This window comes from Hemiscyllium ocellatum, chromosome 5 (assembly GCF_020745735.1).
Source record: "Hemiscyllium ocellatum isolate sHemOce1 chromosome 5, sHemOce1.pat.X.cur, whole genome shotgun sequence".
In the NCBI taxonomy this organism is placed as follows: Eukaryota; Metazoa; Chordata; class Chondrichthyes; order Orectolobiformes; family Hemiscylliidae; genus Hemiscyllium; species Hemiscyllium ocellatum.
This window is the reverse complement of record NC_083405.1, coordinates 54,121,663-54,141,927: the sequence shown is the minus strand read 5'-3', so window position 1 is coordinate 54,141,927 and position 20,265 is coordinate 54,121,663. Positions and strand designations below refer to the sequence as shown.

The 20,265-nt window shown below is 38.8% G+C and overlaps 1 protein-coding gene across 1 annotated transcript in view; it reads right to left on the bottom strand.

Moving 5' to 3' along the window:
- The window catches only part of LOC132815691 (collagen alpha-1(XXVIII) chain-like), a 238,398-nt gene that overhangs the window by 48,131 nt on the left and 170,002 nt on the right, over nt 1-20,265 (bottom strand). Inside the window, exons 23-24 of the mRNA XM_060824756.1 lie at nt 16,771-16,839; nt 12,750-12,818 (exon numbers count right to left, since the gene is read on the bottom strand). Coding sequence (XP_060680739.1) covers nt 12,750-12,818; nt 16,771-16,839 — 138 coding nt within the window. The remainder of the gene's footprint in view (nt 1-12,749; nt 12,819-16,770; nt 16,840-20,265) is intronic.

Sequence of the window (20,265 nt, the reverse complement as noted above, 5' to 3'; positions counted from 1 at the left end):
ACTCTTCACCAGCTTTTCATCACCATTTACCCTTCCTCTACCATCTATGCTCATCACTTTGTTACCTTCAACCCTCAGGGCTTCAACATTGACTTTCCCTGTGTAACCTGTGACAAGGCTGCTCCTTTAACAAGGTTATGGTGTCCTTGGCATTTTTTTCTAGAGAGGTCTGAAAAGTAGCATTTCCAAAAAGTCTAGGTTTGAAGGATATTGGGGCCAGTTTGATTAAAGCTAACAGATACAGCCTCAGGCATAAGGCTTTCCATTTTAAAAAATACACTTGTATAATAAAAGGGGAGTGGCCAGTTCTCCCAGCTCAGCTTTCCTCTGGTTTGATTTGGCTTTTAGCAGTCTGACTGTTCACTGAAAGCAGGCAGTCTGATAGTAAGGTTGCTAGTCCAAGAAATAGCTACAGAGGAACTCTGATTATCCAAAGGACATGGGCAAGGAGTATTTCGATCGGTTAATCGAATGCCAGATAATCAATGCCAGATAACATAGTTAACCATGCATGGGGACCTTGAGATCTTGTTCAGATCATCCAAAATTCAGTTAATTGAATGCTAGGAAATCGAGGTTCCTCTGTACATGGAAGAAGGTATTCCATGCTGAACATCTCTGCCATTTCTCTCTCCTGTAAGACCCCATTTGAATTTTCCTTTCTTGCGGTGTTTATGGGGATTGTTGCAGGTATTTAGAACAGCATCACTAAGTTGGGATAGTCTGTTGGGTGTTCAGACAGGTTAAGTTACTCTGTATTCTGTTCTCTTTTGTTTGGGTTTAATTCGGTAATCTTGCAAATAAATTCTGTTTTGTTTAAAACTAAGTAGTTGGGCCAGCTCCAACACTCCTGGAATACCCACTCTACATCTGTTTAAAACAACTAGCAAAGTTCAAGTCCAGGATGCTTTCTTGAAATGTTTTGAGGGAAATGCTCCGTAACAGACTGGGGGCCTTTTGCAGGATTTGTTCTATAGTTCTGATTTGGGATTAGGGTTGCTGGACTCAAAGGCAGCGAGTGGTAGGTGTTAGTGTCTTTTCTTCCAGATGGTGAATTTGGTTGGTTTAAACAGTGCTTGGGATAACAATGGCTCTTCAGGAGTCTCTTTGGGGTTTTGCAAAAGATGATTAAGACCAAGCTGCAGGAATTAGCAGATAAGCTGGAACTGGAGTTGCTTCTGTCTGTGAGGAAAAGAGAGATAATTACAGCAATAGCTCAGCATTTTAACTTGCTGGAAATGCCACCAGAATCTTTAGAGATGGCTACAATTCAATTGAAAATGAAGCAGCTTGAGTTAGAGACAAAAGACAAGGAAAGGACAACAGATATGAAACGGTTTGAATTACAATTAAAAGCAGAGGAAAAAGAAAAAGAATGAATCACTTTAGCAGAACAAAATGAGAAAGAGTGAGAGAAGAGAGAGAAAAGGAGAGAGAGGAAAAGAAGAGAGAGGGAGTTTGAACTTCAGAAATTGGCACTCAGACAAGAAAGTCTGAAAAGGATGGAGATGAAGGCTGAAGGTAAGCTCCATGAGGAAGAGAATGAGGATGAGCAAACCCATAGTGGCCAAAGGCCTGGTGAGAAACTGTTTAAATATATTCAAACATTGCCTAAATTTGATGAGAAGTATGTGATAGCCTTTTTCATCTAATTTGAAAAGGTGGCTAAACAAATGTGGTTGTCGGTGACCATGGCGGATTTTGTTCATCCAAAAAAAACTCATGGAATGGCCTAGTGAGGTATTTGCATCACTATCAGAGGAGGTATTGAGGCGTATGATGAGGTGAAGAAAGCTATCTCAAGTGCATATGAGCTTGTGCCACTAGTCTACAGAGGTTTCAGGAATCTAAGAAGGTACTCTGGTTAAAGCAATAAAGTAGGCCACATGAAATCACAGTGTTGGTGGGTTAGAAAAAGCGACTTGATGAACTTCTGGGAAGCCAGATATAGGAAAATAGGGTAAGCCAGTGAATTTTACTGGAGTGGTAAAGGAAAGCACAGTGGAGGCTGGAAAGCTGCATCAGAATGTACACCCTGGCTGGAGGTTGGTTAAACAGGAAGTGCCAGATCTTTTTAAACCATATACCTGCCATTACTCACAGAGGGCAGGAGACGCAGGTAAAGAGGGTACAATATTAAGGATCCTCTCAATCTTTCATGTTGAAAGATTGAGGAGATATGTACCTCTGAAGGACAATTGTTAGTATTGGGAATTCATGGTGAGAGAAGAAGTGCTGAATTCTGCAAAGTGAGGTTGGAGTGTCTCGTGAAGAGTGGAGAAGTCGTGGTAGTATTAGACAAACTCTCAGCTCCAGGAATACAAATTCTCCTTGATATAGCTGATTCACAGGTAGGAGTGCTGCTTACTGTGTTTGAAAAGCCAGTGCAAACGCAGGCAACTGAACTATTGCAGGACACAAATCGCGGGATTTTTCTGGACTGTGTGGTAATGAGGTCACAAAGTCACAAGTTGAAACAGGAGAGATCAAAGAGTACAGTTAAGAATGTTGAAGTGGAATTAGCAGAGACCATGTTTGATCGGATGGTTGACACAAACCAGGAACAGATGGATGATAAAGCAAACATCTTTAGCTCAGATAGATTAACTGAGCTAAAGCTGAAAATGAAAATTTAAAGCAATTGTATCAAAAGGCATACACACAAGAATAATCTGAATGCATCCATGATTGCTATTATCTTAAAAATGCTATCTTAATGAGGAAATGGAGACCATCACATATTTAGACAGATGAGAAATGGGCAGAAGTTCAAGTCGTATTGCCCGTGGATTATAGAAAGGAGGCGTTGTAGACAGAGCATGAGCTGCCACCAGGGGGATCATTGAGGAGTGAAAAAAAAGCTAAAATAAAAAAACATTTTACTGGCCTGGATTGCACATGGATGTAATGGAATTTTGCCAGCCATGTCAGGTAATTGGAAAATCACAGGCAGTAATAAATCTTGGACATTTAATATCTATTCTTGCATTTGAAGAACCTTTTACAAGCGTCTTAATTGACTGCATAGGGCCCTGACCTAAAACACAAAGTGTGAATCGGTACTTGCCAACAAAATGGATGTGCCCACTAGATTTCCAGAAGCTGTTCCATTACACAATATCACAGGTAAAAAGATTGTAGAGGAATTACTCAAATTTTTCATTTGATATGGACTACCCACAGAGATACAATCAGACCATGGGTGAAAATTTACATCAAAATTATTCAAGGAAGTTATGAACAGTTTAGGAATAAAACAATCCAAATCTACTGCGTACCATCCAGAGTCACAGGGACTGCTAGAAAGGTGCCATCAGACATTAAAGACCATGTTGAGGGCTTATAGTCATGACTATCCATATGATTGGAATAAAGGAATTCCGTTTGTATTTTTTGCGATCAGAGATGCACCAAATGAATCAACCATATTCAGTCCATTTGAATTAGTGTTTGGGCATGAAATGAGAGAACTGGTAAAATTGATTAAGGAGAAATTGATAAGGCAGAATTCAGAGACCACATCTTTAGACTATGTGTCAAATTGTAGGGAACGATTAAATAGAGCTAGGGAGTTGGCTAGACAGCATTTAGAAGTATCACAGCATACACTGAAACAGGAAGCAGACAAGAAATCAAAACTCGCAAATTTGCCGTCAGAGATAAGGTGATAGTGTTACTTCCAGTGATAGGTGAACCTTTAAAAGCAAGATTTAGTGGACCTTGTCAAATCGAAAGAAAATTGAGTGAGGTGAACTATTTCATAAGGACTCCAACCAAAAAGAAATCTCACAGAGTGTATGATGGGAATATGTTCAAAAGGTATTTTGACAGGGAATGAAAACCAAAGGAAGACAATTTTGAGCAAAGACAATTTTGGCTTTTGTAACGCTGAATAGACTGCATCAGCTTAAAGTCATGCTATTTGGTATGAAAAATACACCAGCCATGTTTCAGACACTAACCAATGAGGTCATTGCTGGACTACCCAATTATGTCATATGTAATGATGGTCTGATGATTTCTCGTCACACATGGAACATTTGTAACATTTATCGGACTTGTTCGATCAACTTTGGAAAGCAAGCTTGGTGATAAATGTGGCTAAATATGAATTTGCCAAAGCCCAAGTCATCTTTCTGGGATATGTTACTGGATATGAACAAATGGCTCCATGGGATGCAAAAACAAAGGTAGCTGGTGATTTCCCATACCATTGACAAAAAGAGTAATACTCCAATTCCTGGGATTGAATGGATTTCATTGAAAATTTGTACCAATTTTTTGTAGTGTGGCTGCTGCACCAGCTGAGTTGCTAAAGAAAGGCAAAGGTTTTCAGTGGACAGCGGTCTATCAGAAGGCATTTGACAGCCTGAAAGCTGTCTTAACCATTACCCCAGTATTAGCCACACCTAATTATGCAAAGCCATTCAAGGTGTCTATGGATGCAACTTATGTGGGTGTTGGTGGTGTGCTCTTGCAGGAAGATGACAAGAATATAAAAAGACCCATCAGGTATTTCTCTAGGAAATTGAACATTCTTCAGCAGTGACATTCAACAGTTGAGAAGGAGACTTTGAGCTTGACATTTGCGTCACAACATTTCAATGTTTCTGTTACCAGTAACATATCTGAGACAATCATGTACACTGACCATAACACATTGAAGTTTGTGGAGAAAGTTAGGGACAAAAATGCCAGACTGTTTAGATGGAGCTTGTTGTTTCAATTTGAAAATTATACATGCCGCAGGACTGGAAAATGTGATTGTCAACACCTTGTTGGGACTTGAATGAGAAACAGTGGCGTTCAGTGGCAGGAGTAAGACAGACAAAAACAAAATGTAATAGCACATGTTTGCTTGATTATTGTCAATGTGATATTGATGGTTCTTTTTTTTAAACAGGTGAGGTGTGATGATGCTGCTCTTTTAACAAGGTTATAGTGTCCTTGGCTTTTTTTTCAGAGATGTCGCAAAAGCAGTGATTCCAAAAAGTCTAGGTTTGAAGGGTTTTAGGGCCAGTTTGATTGTAGCAAACAGGTACTATCCCAGGAAAAAGGCTTTCAAGTTTAAAAACAACACTTATGTAATGAAAGGGGAGAGGCCAATTCTCCTGGTTCAGCCCTACCTCTGGTTTGGTTTGGTTTTGCTTTAGGTAGTCTGGCTGTTTACTGAAAGCAGGCAGTCTGCCAGTGCTGGTCCAAGAAACAGCTACATGGATGAAGGTATGCCATGCTGATTGTCTCTGCCATCTGTCTCTCTCTCTCTCTCTCCTGTAAGACCCAGTGTTTGATTTTACCTTTTCATGTCAAGGGGTGTTTATGGAGATTGTTGCAAGCATTTGGAATAATTAAGTTGGGATAACCCTGTTGGGTTTTTGGATAGTTTAAGTTACTCTGTATTCTGTTCTCTTTTGTTTATGTTTAATTCGGTAATCTTGCAAATAAATTCTGTTTTGTTTAAAATTAAGTGGTTGGGCCAACTCTATCACTCCTGGAATATCCACTGTACACCTGCTTAAAACAACTAGTAAAGTTAGAGTCCGGGCTACTTTCTTAAAATGTTTTGAGGCAGTCTGACCTGGTCAATAACAAACCCTTGCTGTTGCCTAAATTATGCTTGATCTAATATCTTCCAACATTGTCCTTCTCCGTATGATTCATCTTCCTTTCCCAGTCCCCCATAAGACATTTTAGGGCTGTCACCTCACTCTCACCTTCTCTCAGTCTTTGTTCCCCCTTTGACTGCTGCCATCTAATCCCAACCATTAACGTAGCTTCTCCCCATAGAATTCTACTCATTTGAAGTCTGAGTGAATGAAGACTACCTCACTATACAGAGGCAATGGCAGAAATCTGTGTGCGAGCAGTGGATAGACTGCTCCAAAGTCCCACCAAAGTATACAGAATGTTAAAATATAAATAGTTGTGTCTTTGAACAATCTATTTACTTCCAAACTAAAAAAAAAGTGGGGGTCTTAAGGTCAGCTATTAATTATTTCTTTAGATGTATGGCCCATGTAATTCTCTTTACCATGGTCATATAAATGGAAATATGGGTTATTGCAAGAATGCAGGTGGAAGCAAGCATTCCAGTGGAAAGGTCAAATTCACGAGGAGTTAAAATGAGGCTGGAAGACTTGCCTCGCTTATACGAAAGGAAGAATCTCTTGGGAGAATTAAAGTGAAAAAGAAGACAAAATTTTGGGAATTAAGGGTCACCTTGGGCTGGCTCCAAGATATTTAAATATCAATTGTATGTCAGTATATCAGTGAAGTGGGTATTTTCTGTTAAATGTAAAGGCTGTGCTTGTTATTTTTGCAAAATTTTCAAGCAAAATTAGAAAGATCTGTTTGAAAACCAAAGTTTGAAGAAGCACTGCATGTTTTCAAAAGCAATAACCTGACATTTATGGCAAGCATTGTATTAACAGCTGTCTGAATAAGCAATAATTGAGGTTTGGGCTGTGGATAAATGGGATCCAAGTGGGTTATGTGTAGATGCAGCATAGTGTCCATGGACTAGCCACAAGTTATTGATGATAAAAGCCTTTTGTCAGCAAACAATCAGGTGATTAGTCCTTAGGTAACTGGACAGTTTGGGGCTGGGAACAAGAAAGAAGTGTTTTGATCTCCACTAGCACAGAAGCTGATTCTCTGTTCTCTGCAGTCAAAATCCATTTTTAAAATGAAGAAAACCAGTTCCCTTTCTTGCAACTGTTGTTGTAAGCTATGACTTTTAGCTGATAAGTTAAAGTTAAAACTGATAAGTGAGCTTTTATCAGCTAATCAGTCACACTGTATCTTTGTAAACCATTGGAAGTATCCGGAGAAAAGCAACTGAGAATGAGCGTAAGACTGTGTGTATTTGTAGTGTTATACATCAATAGCTTATAACTGTTTACCTATAGCTAGAGATTAATTACTTGTAATATATTATAGTTCTTGTTAAGTACAAAACCTGGACTGTGCTTTCTATCAATCTGGGTCTGAAAATCACCTATATCAGTAAATGATGTGAACATATTTTAAAATCTTTAAATTTTGAGACAACTCTGGAAATAATGGGGCTTGACTTTCAGTACGCTATACCCCAGTGACATAAAAAAGGGGATTGTTCTGTTTTGCAATTTAAAGTGTGAACTGTTTTACAAAGTTAATATCTAGTCATCTTTTTCAGTTGTTTTGTTATAATAAAATCAAAAAAGTGAAATCTTGTCATGATATCCTTTCAGTTATTAAATTGAAGTAGAATTACTTTTAAAAATAATCAGTTTTGAAGGAAACCATAGCAATAGAAGAAATAAGAGCAGGAGTAGGCCTACTTGCCATTTATTATCATTGTGGCTGCTCTGAGGCTACATCTTCACTTCCCTAATCCCCATCTCACTTTATCCCCTAAGTCACTAAGCGTATGTCTATCCCAGACTAATGCATTCAATAATGGCAACTTCACAGCCCGTTGTAGCAGAGGTGATTCACAACCTTTTAAGTGAAATAATTTCTCCTAACCTCAGTCCTAAATGATTTGTTGCAGATACTGTATCATCATGTTTTACATTCCCTGACCAACAGAAACAATCACTTACTTTCTAATCTATCAAACCCCTTCAGAATCTTGACTGTTTTAATAAGATCACCTCTCATTCTTCTACACTCCAGATTTTCAGTCCAATTTATTCAGCCTCATCTTGAATGTTAACCCTTACATCCAGAGACTAAATTAGTGGACATTTGCTGTACCGTCTCCAATTCAGTCCGTCTTTTTTACATTTGGTGATGAAAGTTACAATTCTCCCAGATAAGGTCTCACCAAAACTCTGTACAATCATAGCAAGACTTTTTTAATGTATTCTTTACCACAATCCTCCTGCAATAAAGGTCACTGTACCATTTATATTCCTGATAGCTTGCTGCATTCTAATTTTCTGCATTCCTTCCACAAACTTACCCAAGTCTCTTACAACATCAATGGTACAAATATTTACAAAGTATTCTATTTTTCCATTTTTATGACCAAACTAATCCACATACCATGATATTACTTACTCATTTAACTTCCTTTTCATATTACTATATTTCTTCATCCAAATCATTAATGTAGATTGTGAATAGTTGAGGCTTCAGCACTGTTCTGGCATACAACTATTAGCCAGCTAACAAATAGAAAATGCCTTGTTTGTGCCCGCTCTCCGCTTCCTGAGGCCAGATAGCCCAGGACCTGAATTGCTAGGCCCAAAACCAGAATGGGCAACCTTTGAGCAGCCAGGCTGGAAGGGACTTTCAGGTCAAGCACAAACCACCCTCACAGATAAAGGCAAGAAAGGACAATCACGGACTTGTCTGGAAAATGAGACTGGTTGTGTCTTGAAGTACGACAAGCAAACTTGCCAGAGCCCTGGGTTCTTGCCATCACCATCACCATGTACGAAGAAAGGGAGCATGGTTTTGACACACTGAAGGATGACAGCAAGGGCAGCCCCAGTGTCTTTTATATGTGGAATTGGGGATCACAGTGGATGCCGTGACCTTGACCCGGAAGATCGATTGTGGTACAGGAGTAAAATTTAAAAATGTCTTGTTATGATTGGTCAGGACCAGGCAATATTCCGGAAGGATGCTGCAGGGAGGCATAAGAAAGGCTACATGTGGCAATTTTCTTAGCCTAGCCCTGCAGTGGAGCTCTGACTAGCTGGACAGACAGACAGATACAGAGAAAGAGAGAGACAGAAGACAACCATATGCGAGACCAACTCTTACTAAGTTAATCAGTGTTGACTACGCAGACTGGCCAAGATTAACTGCATTGTTCATTCCTGATGAAGGGCTTTTGCCGAAATGTCGATTTTCCTGCTCCTCGGATGCTGCCTGACCTGCAGTGCTTTTCCAGAACCACTCTAATCTAGATTCTGAGTTCCAGCATCTGCAGTCCTCACTTTTGCCTAGTCCTAGTCTGGTAGCCTATAATATTTTAAATGAAGATTGTGACCAAGACTTAATGTTGGGATTGGTAGAGAAGTTAATGTAAGATTTGAGAACTTTATGGCAAAAGAGCAGGCTTTTAAATGATATTCAGCCATACGTACCTCATTGTGTCTTTACGGTATTTTGTGATTAAAATTGAGTTGACCCTTTTATTGATGTCATAAATATAGTATCCGGGTAAAATGAGTTCATGTAGAAACTAGTCAAAGCATCCTAAGCAGAGACAATACTGTCTATGACTCAATTTTCCATCCAAGCTGCACCTTATCAAATGCCTTTTGAAAATCCAGGTATACTAAATTTACTGGTTTCCCTTATAGTATCCTCAAATCTTCCAATACATTTATCAAACAGGGTGAGGGGGAGGGGTGACATGATTGAAGTATATAAAATCTTGAATGTTGTTGAATTAGTAGACAATGAAAGGATGTTTTCTCAATTTGGTGAGTAGAGAGCCAAAGAATTATTAAAATTAGGGGTAGTACTTTTATAGTATAGAGATGGAGACAATCATTTTTTTCCCTCAGAAGGTTGCAAAGTGCAACTTTTGAATTCTTTGCCTCAGAAAGCTGAGTAATCGAATATTCTTAAGATAGAAAATAATGGATGCACAGGTGGCAATTCTCAAAAGAATCCTTAGATTGGGAAAAGTACCAGACTTTACATATAGAGTGAAGGAGATAGAAAACAGGTAACTATAGGACAATTAACATAAAATCAGCGCATGGGAAAATGTTGGAGTCTATTATAAAGGATGTAACAGCAGAGTAGTTAGAAATACATAATATGACCCTGCAGAGTCAATATGGCTTCATGGAAGTGAGATCATGCCTGACAAATTTGCTACATTTTTGAGGAGGTAACAAGCAGGATATATTAAGGGGAAGTAGTGGATGAAATGTATTTGGATTTTCAGAAGTGTTTGAAGGACACATTAGACCAAACAGTCAGTTCTGCTATATTGTGTTTCTTCAGCATGAATTGGCTTTAACGCAATTGAAGAATTTAGACCATTATTTTTAGAACACAGAATTTCCTTCTCTGTATTGGCAATTCTGGCCCCATTAGTTTAGATAGCGCAGCTATTTCACAATTTTCTTAAACGTGATATCGCACGAGAATGGAACTGTCACGTTATATCAGAACCAACTGGTGTTGGAGATGGTATATTAGCAGAGAGAGAAGATTTTCTGACTAATGGCAGACAATACATTAGAATGAGGGAAACATTTTTCCAACATACTTTGATGACTTAGATGAGGGAAATGAATGAACTAGAGCTAAATTTGTGATGATACAAAATAGGCGGGAAGGCAAGTAGTGAGGATGACATAAAGAATCTGCAGAGTACTATAGACAGGTTAGGTGACTGAGTACAAACTGGCAATATGGAACATAATGTCAGAAAATATGCATTTTGTCAGGAATGGAGGAGATGAATATTATTTAAATGGAGAAACACTACAGAAACAATGGAGTTTTGGAATTCTTGTGCATGAATCACAAAAAGCTAGTATCCGAATACAATGGGTGACAGGGAGGGCAAATGGAATGTTGGTCTTTATTTCAAAGGAAATGGAGGTTAAAAGTTGGCAGGTTTTGCTCAAACTATGCAAAGCACTCGTCAGACCACAGCCGGAATACTGTGAACAGTTTTGGACCCATTTTCCAGGGAAATATATAGTGGCATTTGAGACAGTCCAGGAAAGGTTCGCTAGTTTAATCACAAGTATGGAAGGACTCTTTTATGAGGAGAGATTGAGTAGGTTAGGCCTGTACTCTTTGAAATATAGAAGAGTGAGAGGTGACTCATTGAAGATGTTAAAGTGGACTTGATATGGCAGATGCAGAAAGGTTGTTCCCCTGGTGGGAGAATCGAGGACAAGAAGGTATGATCTCAGAATAAGGCATCACACATTTAAGACATAGACGAGGAGAAATTCATTTACTCATCAGGTAGTGAACCTGTTGAATTCTTTACTGTAGAGTGCTGATGAGGCTGGAGTCATTAAGTATCTTCAAGGCTGAGATAGACAGAACTTTATTGTAAAGTTAAGAGGAAAAGATAGGAATGTGAGGTTAAAGATGATCAGATCAGCCATGATCTTATTGAATAGTACAACAAGCTCAATGGGCTACATGATCTACATCTATTCCTACATACTTATAGGTCATAAAGGTCAGTAGATTTTGTTCAGCAAGGAAATCCAAGATCATTGGGGGGAGATGTGAATGTGAAACTTGTAATGCAAATCAGCATTGATCTTATTGAATGGCAGAGCAAGTTCCAGGTGTTCAATGGTTTATTTCTGCTCCTATTTCATATTTTCATATGTCCCTTTAAAACAAAGATAAGGAGGATTTTTTTTCTCTCAAAGTTTTATTAATCATTGAAATTCGTCGTTGTATCATTGTGCTTATGCAGAGCTTAATCAAATAGATTTTTGAACTACAGGTTGATCACAGGTTATGGAGGCAGGCAAGAAATTTGATGGGATGAATGGTCTACTCTTGCTTCTATTTGTTATGGTCTAGATGAGGTACTGCATTTTGGAAAGGCAAATCAGGGCAGACTTCGATGCCTCATGGTAAGGTCCCGGAGAGTATTGCTGAACCCAAAACATGCAGTTCATAGTCCCTTGAAAGTGGACTAGCAGGTGGATAGGCTGGTGAAGAAGGCATTTGGTATCCTTGACTTTATTGGTCAGTGCATTGAATGTAGGAGTTGGGAGGTCATATTGCGGCTGTACAGGATTTTGGTTCAGCCATTTTTGGAATACTGATTGCAGTTCAGGTCTCCCTCCTATAGGAAGGATATTGGGAAACTAGAAAGGGTTCAGAAAAGATTTATAAGGATGTTTCCAGAGTTGGAGGATTTGATCTATAGGGAGAGACTGAATAGACTGGAGATATCTTCCTTGGAGCGTCGGAACCTGAGGGGTGACCTTACAGAGGTTTATAAAAAGATGAGGGGCAGGGATAGGGTGAATAACAAAGTTCTTTTCCCCAAGGTGGGGGAGTCAAAAAACTAGAGGGTGTAGGTTTAAGGTGAGAGGGGAAAGACATAAAAGGGACCTAAGAGGCAATTCTTTCATGCAGAGGGTGGTGCATGTATGAAATGAGCTGCCACAGGAAGTGGTGGAGGCAGGTATGATTACAACATTTAAAAGGCATCTAGATGGGTAAATGAATAGGAACGGTGTAGGGGGATATAGGCCAAATGCTGGAAAATGAGACTAGATTTAAATAGGATATTTGGTCAGCATGGACAAATTCGACTGAGTCATGCTGTAAGTATCTATGACTCTATGTCTCTAGTTAAAGAAAAACTGAAACCTATTAACCTACAATTTTGTTTCACTGAAATGTTCTTTTCTACTTTAAATGTGATCACTGTGAATTTTATTAAACTTACGCAGTTTTCTAAAATTGCTGTTAAACCTCTCTGACAAAATACACAATTTCATTGTTTTTAGAGATTATTATATCTTTGGAAATGGGTCATAATGCTGTTTTTCCTAGGTCCACCTACTGCTAATCATTTCATAAGCATTCCTCTATGTCCAAGTAGCACAGCCAACACAATAACAGCACTTGTTGTCTGTGCGTGTATATTGAAAAATCAGTTTTTGCAAGCATTGAGTTAAAAGCCCTTTGGACTTCATCTATAATTTCCCAATACACATTTTTTGGGAGGCATGACTCAGCTGTGCTTTAAGGTTGTCCGTCTCTGAGCACTTTGCTAAGGTTAAAGAACAATTACTAGCCTGAGGACCAGGGAAACCTTCTCCTTTGGGCCCAGATGGTCCAGGTAATCCAGTAGCTCCACGATATCCCTAAAAGTCATTAAAGGAATGACAGGTATTAGTCAAAGAGCCATAAGATAATTGGGCTTAAATTAAAATAAATCAAAAAGTGCTAAGGAACCCACAAATAAGGTTCAGTAAAATCTTGCAAACATATGTTTCTAGCTTTGTTAAAGGTAATACTGAAAATAGGCAATACACTATTACAAAAATTGTAGGAAACTTTACATTACAATGGCTGAATTCAGCCTTGTTTGGTCAGCTTTGGATCTTCCTTAACTTTTGTCATAAATGCCTTTCTCTTGGCTTACACTAAATTACACCATATCAGCCCAGGATTACAAAGATCTGTTAATCCTTATGGTCTAAGTGAATGAAAAATTCATAGCCTTTTTCATCTGCATTTAATGTGAATAAGAACATATAAAGTACAGCACAGGAATAGGCCCTTTAGCCCACCATATCTGTGCCAACCATGATGCCATTCTAAAGTAATACCTTCTGCCTGCACATGGTCTGTATACCTCTATTTCCTGCCTGTTCACGTATCTGTCTAAATGCTTCTTATAATACTATTGTATCTGCTTCTAGCACTTGCCACGACCGTGTGTTCCAAGCACCTATCACCCTCCGTATAAAAACCTTCCCTTGCACATCTCTTTTAAACTTTCCCCTGTCACCTTAAGCTATGCCCCCTAGCATTTGACATTTCCACCCTAGGAAAAAGGCTCCGATTACCCACCCTGTCCATGACTCTCATAACTTTACCCACTTTTAATCAGGTCACCCCTTCAGCCTGTGATGTAAAAGCATATCTAAAAGATGTTAAAGCTACACACAAAGACAGGCACTAACTATTTGTACTAGTCATGACCATGAATGTCTGAGTTGTTTTTGGTAGTTTTTCAGATTGTTGTTGCAAGCATATTCAGAACAAAATGTTGTCGGTTATAAAATTGTGTTTTTAACATAAAATGCATGATTTAATACAGCCTGTTCTGGTGGGATTCCCAGTAGCTCCCTCTCTTACAGAGCCCGAGAAAAATTACACTGTGTACCTTCTTAACATTTATTCCTTAGCTACAGTTCCTATTTGTTTTCTGTTACACATCATGATACAGATGCAACAATTCATACAGAGCAAGGGTTTAAAGCTAATTATTCACCAAATTTATAAAGCAATAATCCTTTGAATTTAAAAGATCCTCTAGCATTTTGTTTACCATCCACTTAGGGATCAATCTGACCAAGTACTATCCTTCAGAGTCCTCAATGTTTCCAATTCCTATACTGACTCAGGGGAACAACCTTAATATTGAAATTTCTAATCTCTCTTCTCTATTTAAATTCAGTCCCATTGATAAACATCACCAGCATGGGAATTGAAATTAAATAAGATCAATGTACAGGCACAAGAATTCCAAACATATGATTAACCTCTGACCTTGTACTATGATTCAGGTACCAGGCAACTTTGTGATGCCTGTCAATTAAAAGGATAACAGCCTGAGGATCTGCTTTAAGCCATATCTGAAAGACAATAGCTGGGTCAGTGTAACATTCTTAAAGCTAGAATATTAGTTTTGATTTTTGTGCTTAAGTCCTGGAGTGGGGCATGAATCCACAAGCTTCTGCATCAGAGGTGAGAACGCTAAAAACTGAGACACTGTTGAGGCAGGATTTGCAGGTTGCAAGCCACCAAGTATGCCTGGCTTATGATCAGTCCAGAGTAAAAAGGGGAGCATAGGTGGCAGTTCCCTGGAGTTGATTGTTGCACACATGTTCTATTGGAGAAGACTTTGTTGAAGATTTCAATGGGCCAGTGTACGGAAAGACCAATAGATGTGCAAAGGCAGCTTCTTGATGTATTGCATGTCTGCCAGTAAACCTACTCTTACTGTTAGGTATATACCAAAGACTAGTTTGGACTTGGCATAGAACTTTGATCAAATCTTGGAATGCATCCTTTGTAACATGGAAATGGTGACCAACAACTGTGGACCCAACCATGATACAGTTGACCAATATCTGCTTCTGTTATGGCACAAGTATATAAAACATTGTTGCAAACATGCAATTCATAATTCATTTGTTTTAGAATAAAACTTTTTGCTTTAGGAAATTAACATTTGTACTGTAGAAACTGAGGTAAAACCTAATTTAAAACTGGGAAGCATCTCATGTGTATGAAACTTAAGTAAGCTGGGAGGTTGTTATACATCATATTTGGAATATAAGAGATAACATCACAAAACAGTCAGTGGAGGAACTTAAAAAATGTATGAGGTAACTGAAAACAAAATCTGAAAGTGGCAACAGAGAAGAGGATTTTCAGTTAAGAAACTGATGCTGCCCAATTTCTGAGGAGACCAAAACCAAATCTGAGGTTTAGAAAACAAATCTTTTGGATAGACTGAAACTGGGCAGAATTTGTGTGTTTTCTTACACCCGTGATCAGTATTTTGAATGTAAGGAATTAATGTTTTCACACTCTCAGAGCAAATATCTCAAGTTAAATAAATTCCAGCAGCAAGCTTTCTGTGAGCTCCAAAGCAAGAAGGTTATTTATGGACACATGCTTACCACAGACATGAACACTCAATATAGATGAAGGTATAACAATGCTATCACAATTTATGATTGTCTCCATCATTTTTTCATTGTAGTTTCTTAGATGAATTGATGCCTAAGTGAGGTGCAGACCTTGTAAAGCAGTTGATGGGAGTAAGATGAGAGGCTTCTTGTTGTCAAGTTTCCAGGAATTTGGTTCTCAGATGAATTGGAACAGGTTGGGATGAGTCTATCTCCTTTTTTCAAAGTATTGTTATTTATTATCTTGGCTGCTTAGTTAACGTGCAACTTTCCAAGTAATTTGGTCTACAGAATAACTTCCCATTGTTATTTTAAAAGCAGACAACAACATGACTTCTTCACCCTGTAACTTATACAAGTTTAAAGTGCTTTGTCCAAAAATGCTGGTTGATTTCACATCTTGTGTTTTTATTTGACAGTTTGGAATTCTAGTTTGTATGAGGGGCTACAGGATCCATTCATTTTGGTCTGACAAACATTGAGTTTCAATGTTTCTGTTATCAATGGTGAAACAGAAAAGCAAAGTGGTTGGAATGGTGTGGTACTTTTACTGATGATAAATCCTTAAATAAAAGGATGTGTGAATTTCTCAGATGGCTGTGGAATGTTCATATTTAATTAGGCATTTGTTTGAGACTTAGGGCCTTTTGACTCTTTGGTCATCAGAATGCCAACACCACAAGATTTGCAATGGGCATTTTAATTAGTAATTTATGTTCACAATATTAAAGCATTGTCTGGAAGTTTACAATATACTGGAACATGACAGGACAGAATCATCAAAGCTTAGCTGCCTCAACCAATTACAGTCCAGTTGCCTACCAATCAGCATGCTCCTCTCAGATGGTATAACTGTTGGTTTTCCCTTTGAATTGATATTCTTGAAAAGTGTCCTGATGAGTACAAGACAAAAAGATTTGGTAAAATGTATCTTGCTTCAGCAATACTCAATTTCTGTACCATTAAAATGTGGAAACACTGTTAACATTTGGCAGATGTATTGCCTACTCCATTTCTGCCAGTTTTGTATTTTAAAATTACTGAATTAACATGAATAAATGTCCCATAAGATCAATGAATCGTGCTTTTGTTTTAAGTTATGGCTGAGTGAGGAATCTGCTGCAGCTTTCCTGCCAGGTAAAATAAATTCGGTAGGACTCAGATGGAGGTAAGCCCAATTGTTACATAACTCTTCAGATTTAGGATCTTGAATGTTAACTGCACTCATCTTCCTCCCCTGCCTGCTTGAAACCTCCTGGAGAGCAAAGTGTAGTGTAGTGCAGGAATTCAAAATGTAGCACCAGCAGTGCTTTTGAGAAGCAAAACTTAAATCAAATGTAAAGGAAAAGTGATTTTAAGGGTTAATTGTTAACACAACTACGTCAGTTACCTTGGGTCCTATTAATCCAACTCCTGGGTTACCAATGGATCCTTGAGGTCCTGGTGACCCTCGGTCACCCTGCAACACAGACATTCAGTGTTAGTTTAATAATCATTTTCAAATGAAATAGTTTGCGACTGATTTCATGTCTTCTATCCTATATTCATCTTGTCAGAAGGCATCAGTCCCTCAGTAGCTCCAGAAGCAATGCATCAAGTGATATTTATTACAAATGCCACCAGTGAGATCACAAAGCAGCAAAGAGAAAATGAATTTGCTCACTCAGCACAAAAACTGTATCAACGCATTTTGAAGAACAACCTTTTCCATTAGAAAATGTTGTGTTCAACTCTCACACGCAGGTATTTCAACTGCATGTTGTTTTATTTCCTCAAACTATTTTTAATCACTACAATCATTTTAACTTGAGTTGCTTCAGGATTCCAAATAATAGATCATCTATTTTGCCTATTTTGCAATGTTTGATTTTCTTCAAAAGGCACAATGAACTATGTTGCTCTCAGTCAGCAGATTAATAACAGTTCAGCTAACTCCTTGTGTGAGCCCTGCCTTCTTTTGTACTTTCGTGGGAACTGGGCTTTGCTGGCAAGGTCAGCATTTGCTATCTGATTGGCTTGCAAGGCCCCAGAGTCAACCTGGGATCTGGAGTCACATCCAGTGTTGTAAAGGCAGGCAGAGTAATCGAAGATTGGGAGGCAGGAAGTTAGAATTTGGTATTTGTAAAAAGGGAAAAGAATTGCATGGTCCCTTTAAAGGTGTTTTTTTTTCTGGTGCTTAGAGACTAAAATGGATATCTGTGAGCAGCAGCTTGAGTTTGCTAGTACACAGAGAACCCGAACTGGAACATTTGTACCAGATGTCCATACAGTTGTAGGCCAAGAAACAGTTTTACCAAGTCAACTGGTTTTTAAATTTGAACCAGCCACTTAGATACCAAAAACCTATTAAAATTAAATCTAATGCTTTTGACAACACAGGGCCAATCCTATTGTAACAAATATGGATATGTCATCAGGGATGTAAGCGAAGCAGACAGTTGGAAAATGACCCAGAGAGCTAACTGTCAAATGCCAGAGCTAACAGGTCTCAGTTTTTGAGAGAGAATCATTGGCTCTCGTAGCACCATCTAAATAACAGTGGAGGGGACGTTCCTGACAGAAGAAACTAACAGAGAAGCCATTCATGACACAGGAAATGATGGAAGAAGGCACAGAAAATTCCAGAAGGCACATAAACTGGCTGTAATTTTGAGAGATTAAATTCTATTTTGTTATATGAGTGGAACTTGTATTTATTGGAACAGCATACCATTAGAATCTTGTTTTATTCAGGAATAGTTAGTAGTTAGAAGGGATTTATTCAGTTTCTTAATAGTTTAGTTAACTTATCCACTGTTAGAGATAAATAAATAAATTGTCACTTGTTGATTTTAAAGTGAGTGTTAGGGATCTATTTTATTTAACCAACTAAAATAAAATAGTTGGGCGGCACGGTGGCACAGTGGTTAGCACTGCTGCCTCACAGCGCCAGGGACCTGGGTTCAATTCCTGCCTCAGGCGACTGACTGTGTGGAGTTTGCACGTTCTCCCTGTGTCTGCGTGGGTTTCCTCCGGGTGCTCCGGTTTCCTCCCACGGTCCAAAGATGTGCAGGTCAGGTGAATTGGCCATGCTAAATTGCCCGTAGTGTTAGGTAAGGGGTATATGTAGGGGTATGGGTGGGTTGCGCTTCGGCGGGTCGGTGTGGACTTGTTGGGCCGAAGGGCCTGTTTCCACACTGTAAGTAATCTAATCTAAAAAAGAAAAATTGCTGAGAAGCAGGTCACATCACTTTTCACAACTGTTTTACAGATTATAGGGTGAGGAGTTCCTCTTTGGGTATTTCAGTTCTAGTTCTTGGGGAAGCGGGAGTGGGGGGGGCGGGGGTGGTGGTGGTGGTGGGGGGTGGACCTCCACTTGATAACAATAGACCAGAGTCAGTAAGGATGTTATATTTCCTTCCTTGAAGGGCATTAGTGAACTAAATAAGTATGTAGAACAATTAATGATAGCTTTGCACTCATCATAGCTGAGACTAGCTTCCAATTCCAGAAGAGGTCATTATTACTTTTTTTATTAAGTGAACTTAAATTCCATCAGATTCCACAGAAGGATTTTGAATCGATGCCCCCAGCACATTAACTAGAGCCACTGGATAATTAGTCCAGTGACAATATCATTACACCACTTGGTCTTCTATAAAATAATGGAAGAATGTTGCATGAATAATTCAGTAAACTTGTATTCCTTATTTTAAACACTGAATCAATGCTATGATGTGTAATGCTGTACAGGGACAGGAATAAAACTATTTTTGGGGTTAAGAGAAGCAGAAGATAGAGCACTTTTCTGATGACACTTTTCATATCCCCTGGATGTCTTGAAGTATTTCAGAGATGATAAATTGCTTCTGAAGTAGCAACAATATTTATGTAAGCAAACAATGCAGCCAGTTTATGCACGCAAAGTTCCCACAGGCAGCTAGCTCCTTTGGAACAGCATTCCTTCGGCAGCAGTAGGTTGTAAAGTCAAACCCTTTGATGAATCTTGACATAAAAAAGTTTTTAAAAAAATTATTCAAGGGAAATGAGTGTCACTAGCTGGGCCAGATTGATTGCTCATACAAATTGCCCTCAAGAAGATTATGATGAGCTGCCTTCCAGAATTGTTGCAGTCCATTTAGTGTTGATTCACCCATAATGTTGTTATGGAGGGAATTGCAGATTTTCAACTCTGCAATACTTAAGGAACAGTGATTTATTCCAATGGATGATGAGTGGCTTGGAGAAGAACCTGCCAATGGTGGTGTTCTCATGCACTTGCTGTCCTTCCCTTCTAGATTGTAGCAGCTATGGATTTGAAATGTGGTGTCTATGGAACCTTGGTATATATCATGGTCATGTCTTGTGCCTTGCAGATGGTGGACAAACATTGAGGAGTCAGGAAATGAGTTATTTGCCATAGAATTCCTAGCCTTTTACCTGCTCTCGTAATCACAGTATTTAAATGGCTAACACAGAAAATGCTGGAAAACCCAGGAGGTCTGGCAAAATCAGTGAAGAAACAAACAGAATTAATATTTCAAATCCAATATGGCTTTTTTTCATAATTCCAGTGTTGTCTGTGTTTGTTTCAGATTTCCAGCATTCCCAGCCTTTGGCTTTTATTTTCATGGCTAGTCCAGGTTCAGATTCTGGCCAATAACAACCCCAGGATGTTGATAGTTTGACATCCAATATTAAAGATTCTACATTATCAAAAATGCCAAGATTTTAGACTGTACATCTGCCAGTTGAGGCTCAGAGCAGGCAGGTGGGACCAGTTTAGTTTGGGATTATGTTTGGTATGGACTGGTTGGACCGAAGGATCTGTTTCTGTGCTGTGTGACTCTATAACTCTATAAGATCAAAGAATCTGGACAATCTCCATCCAGTCCTAATAAATCAG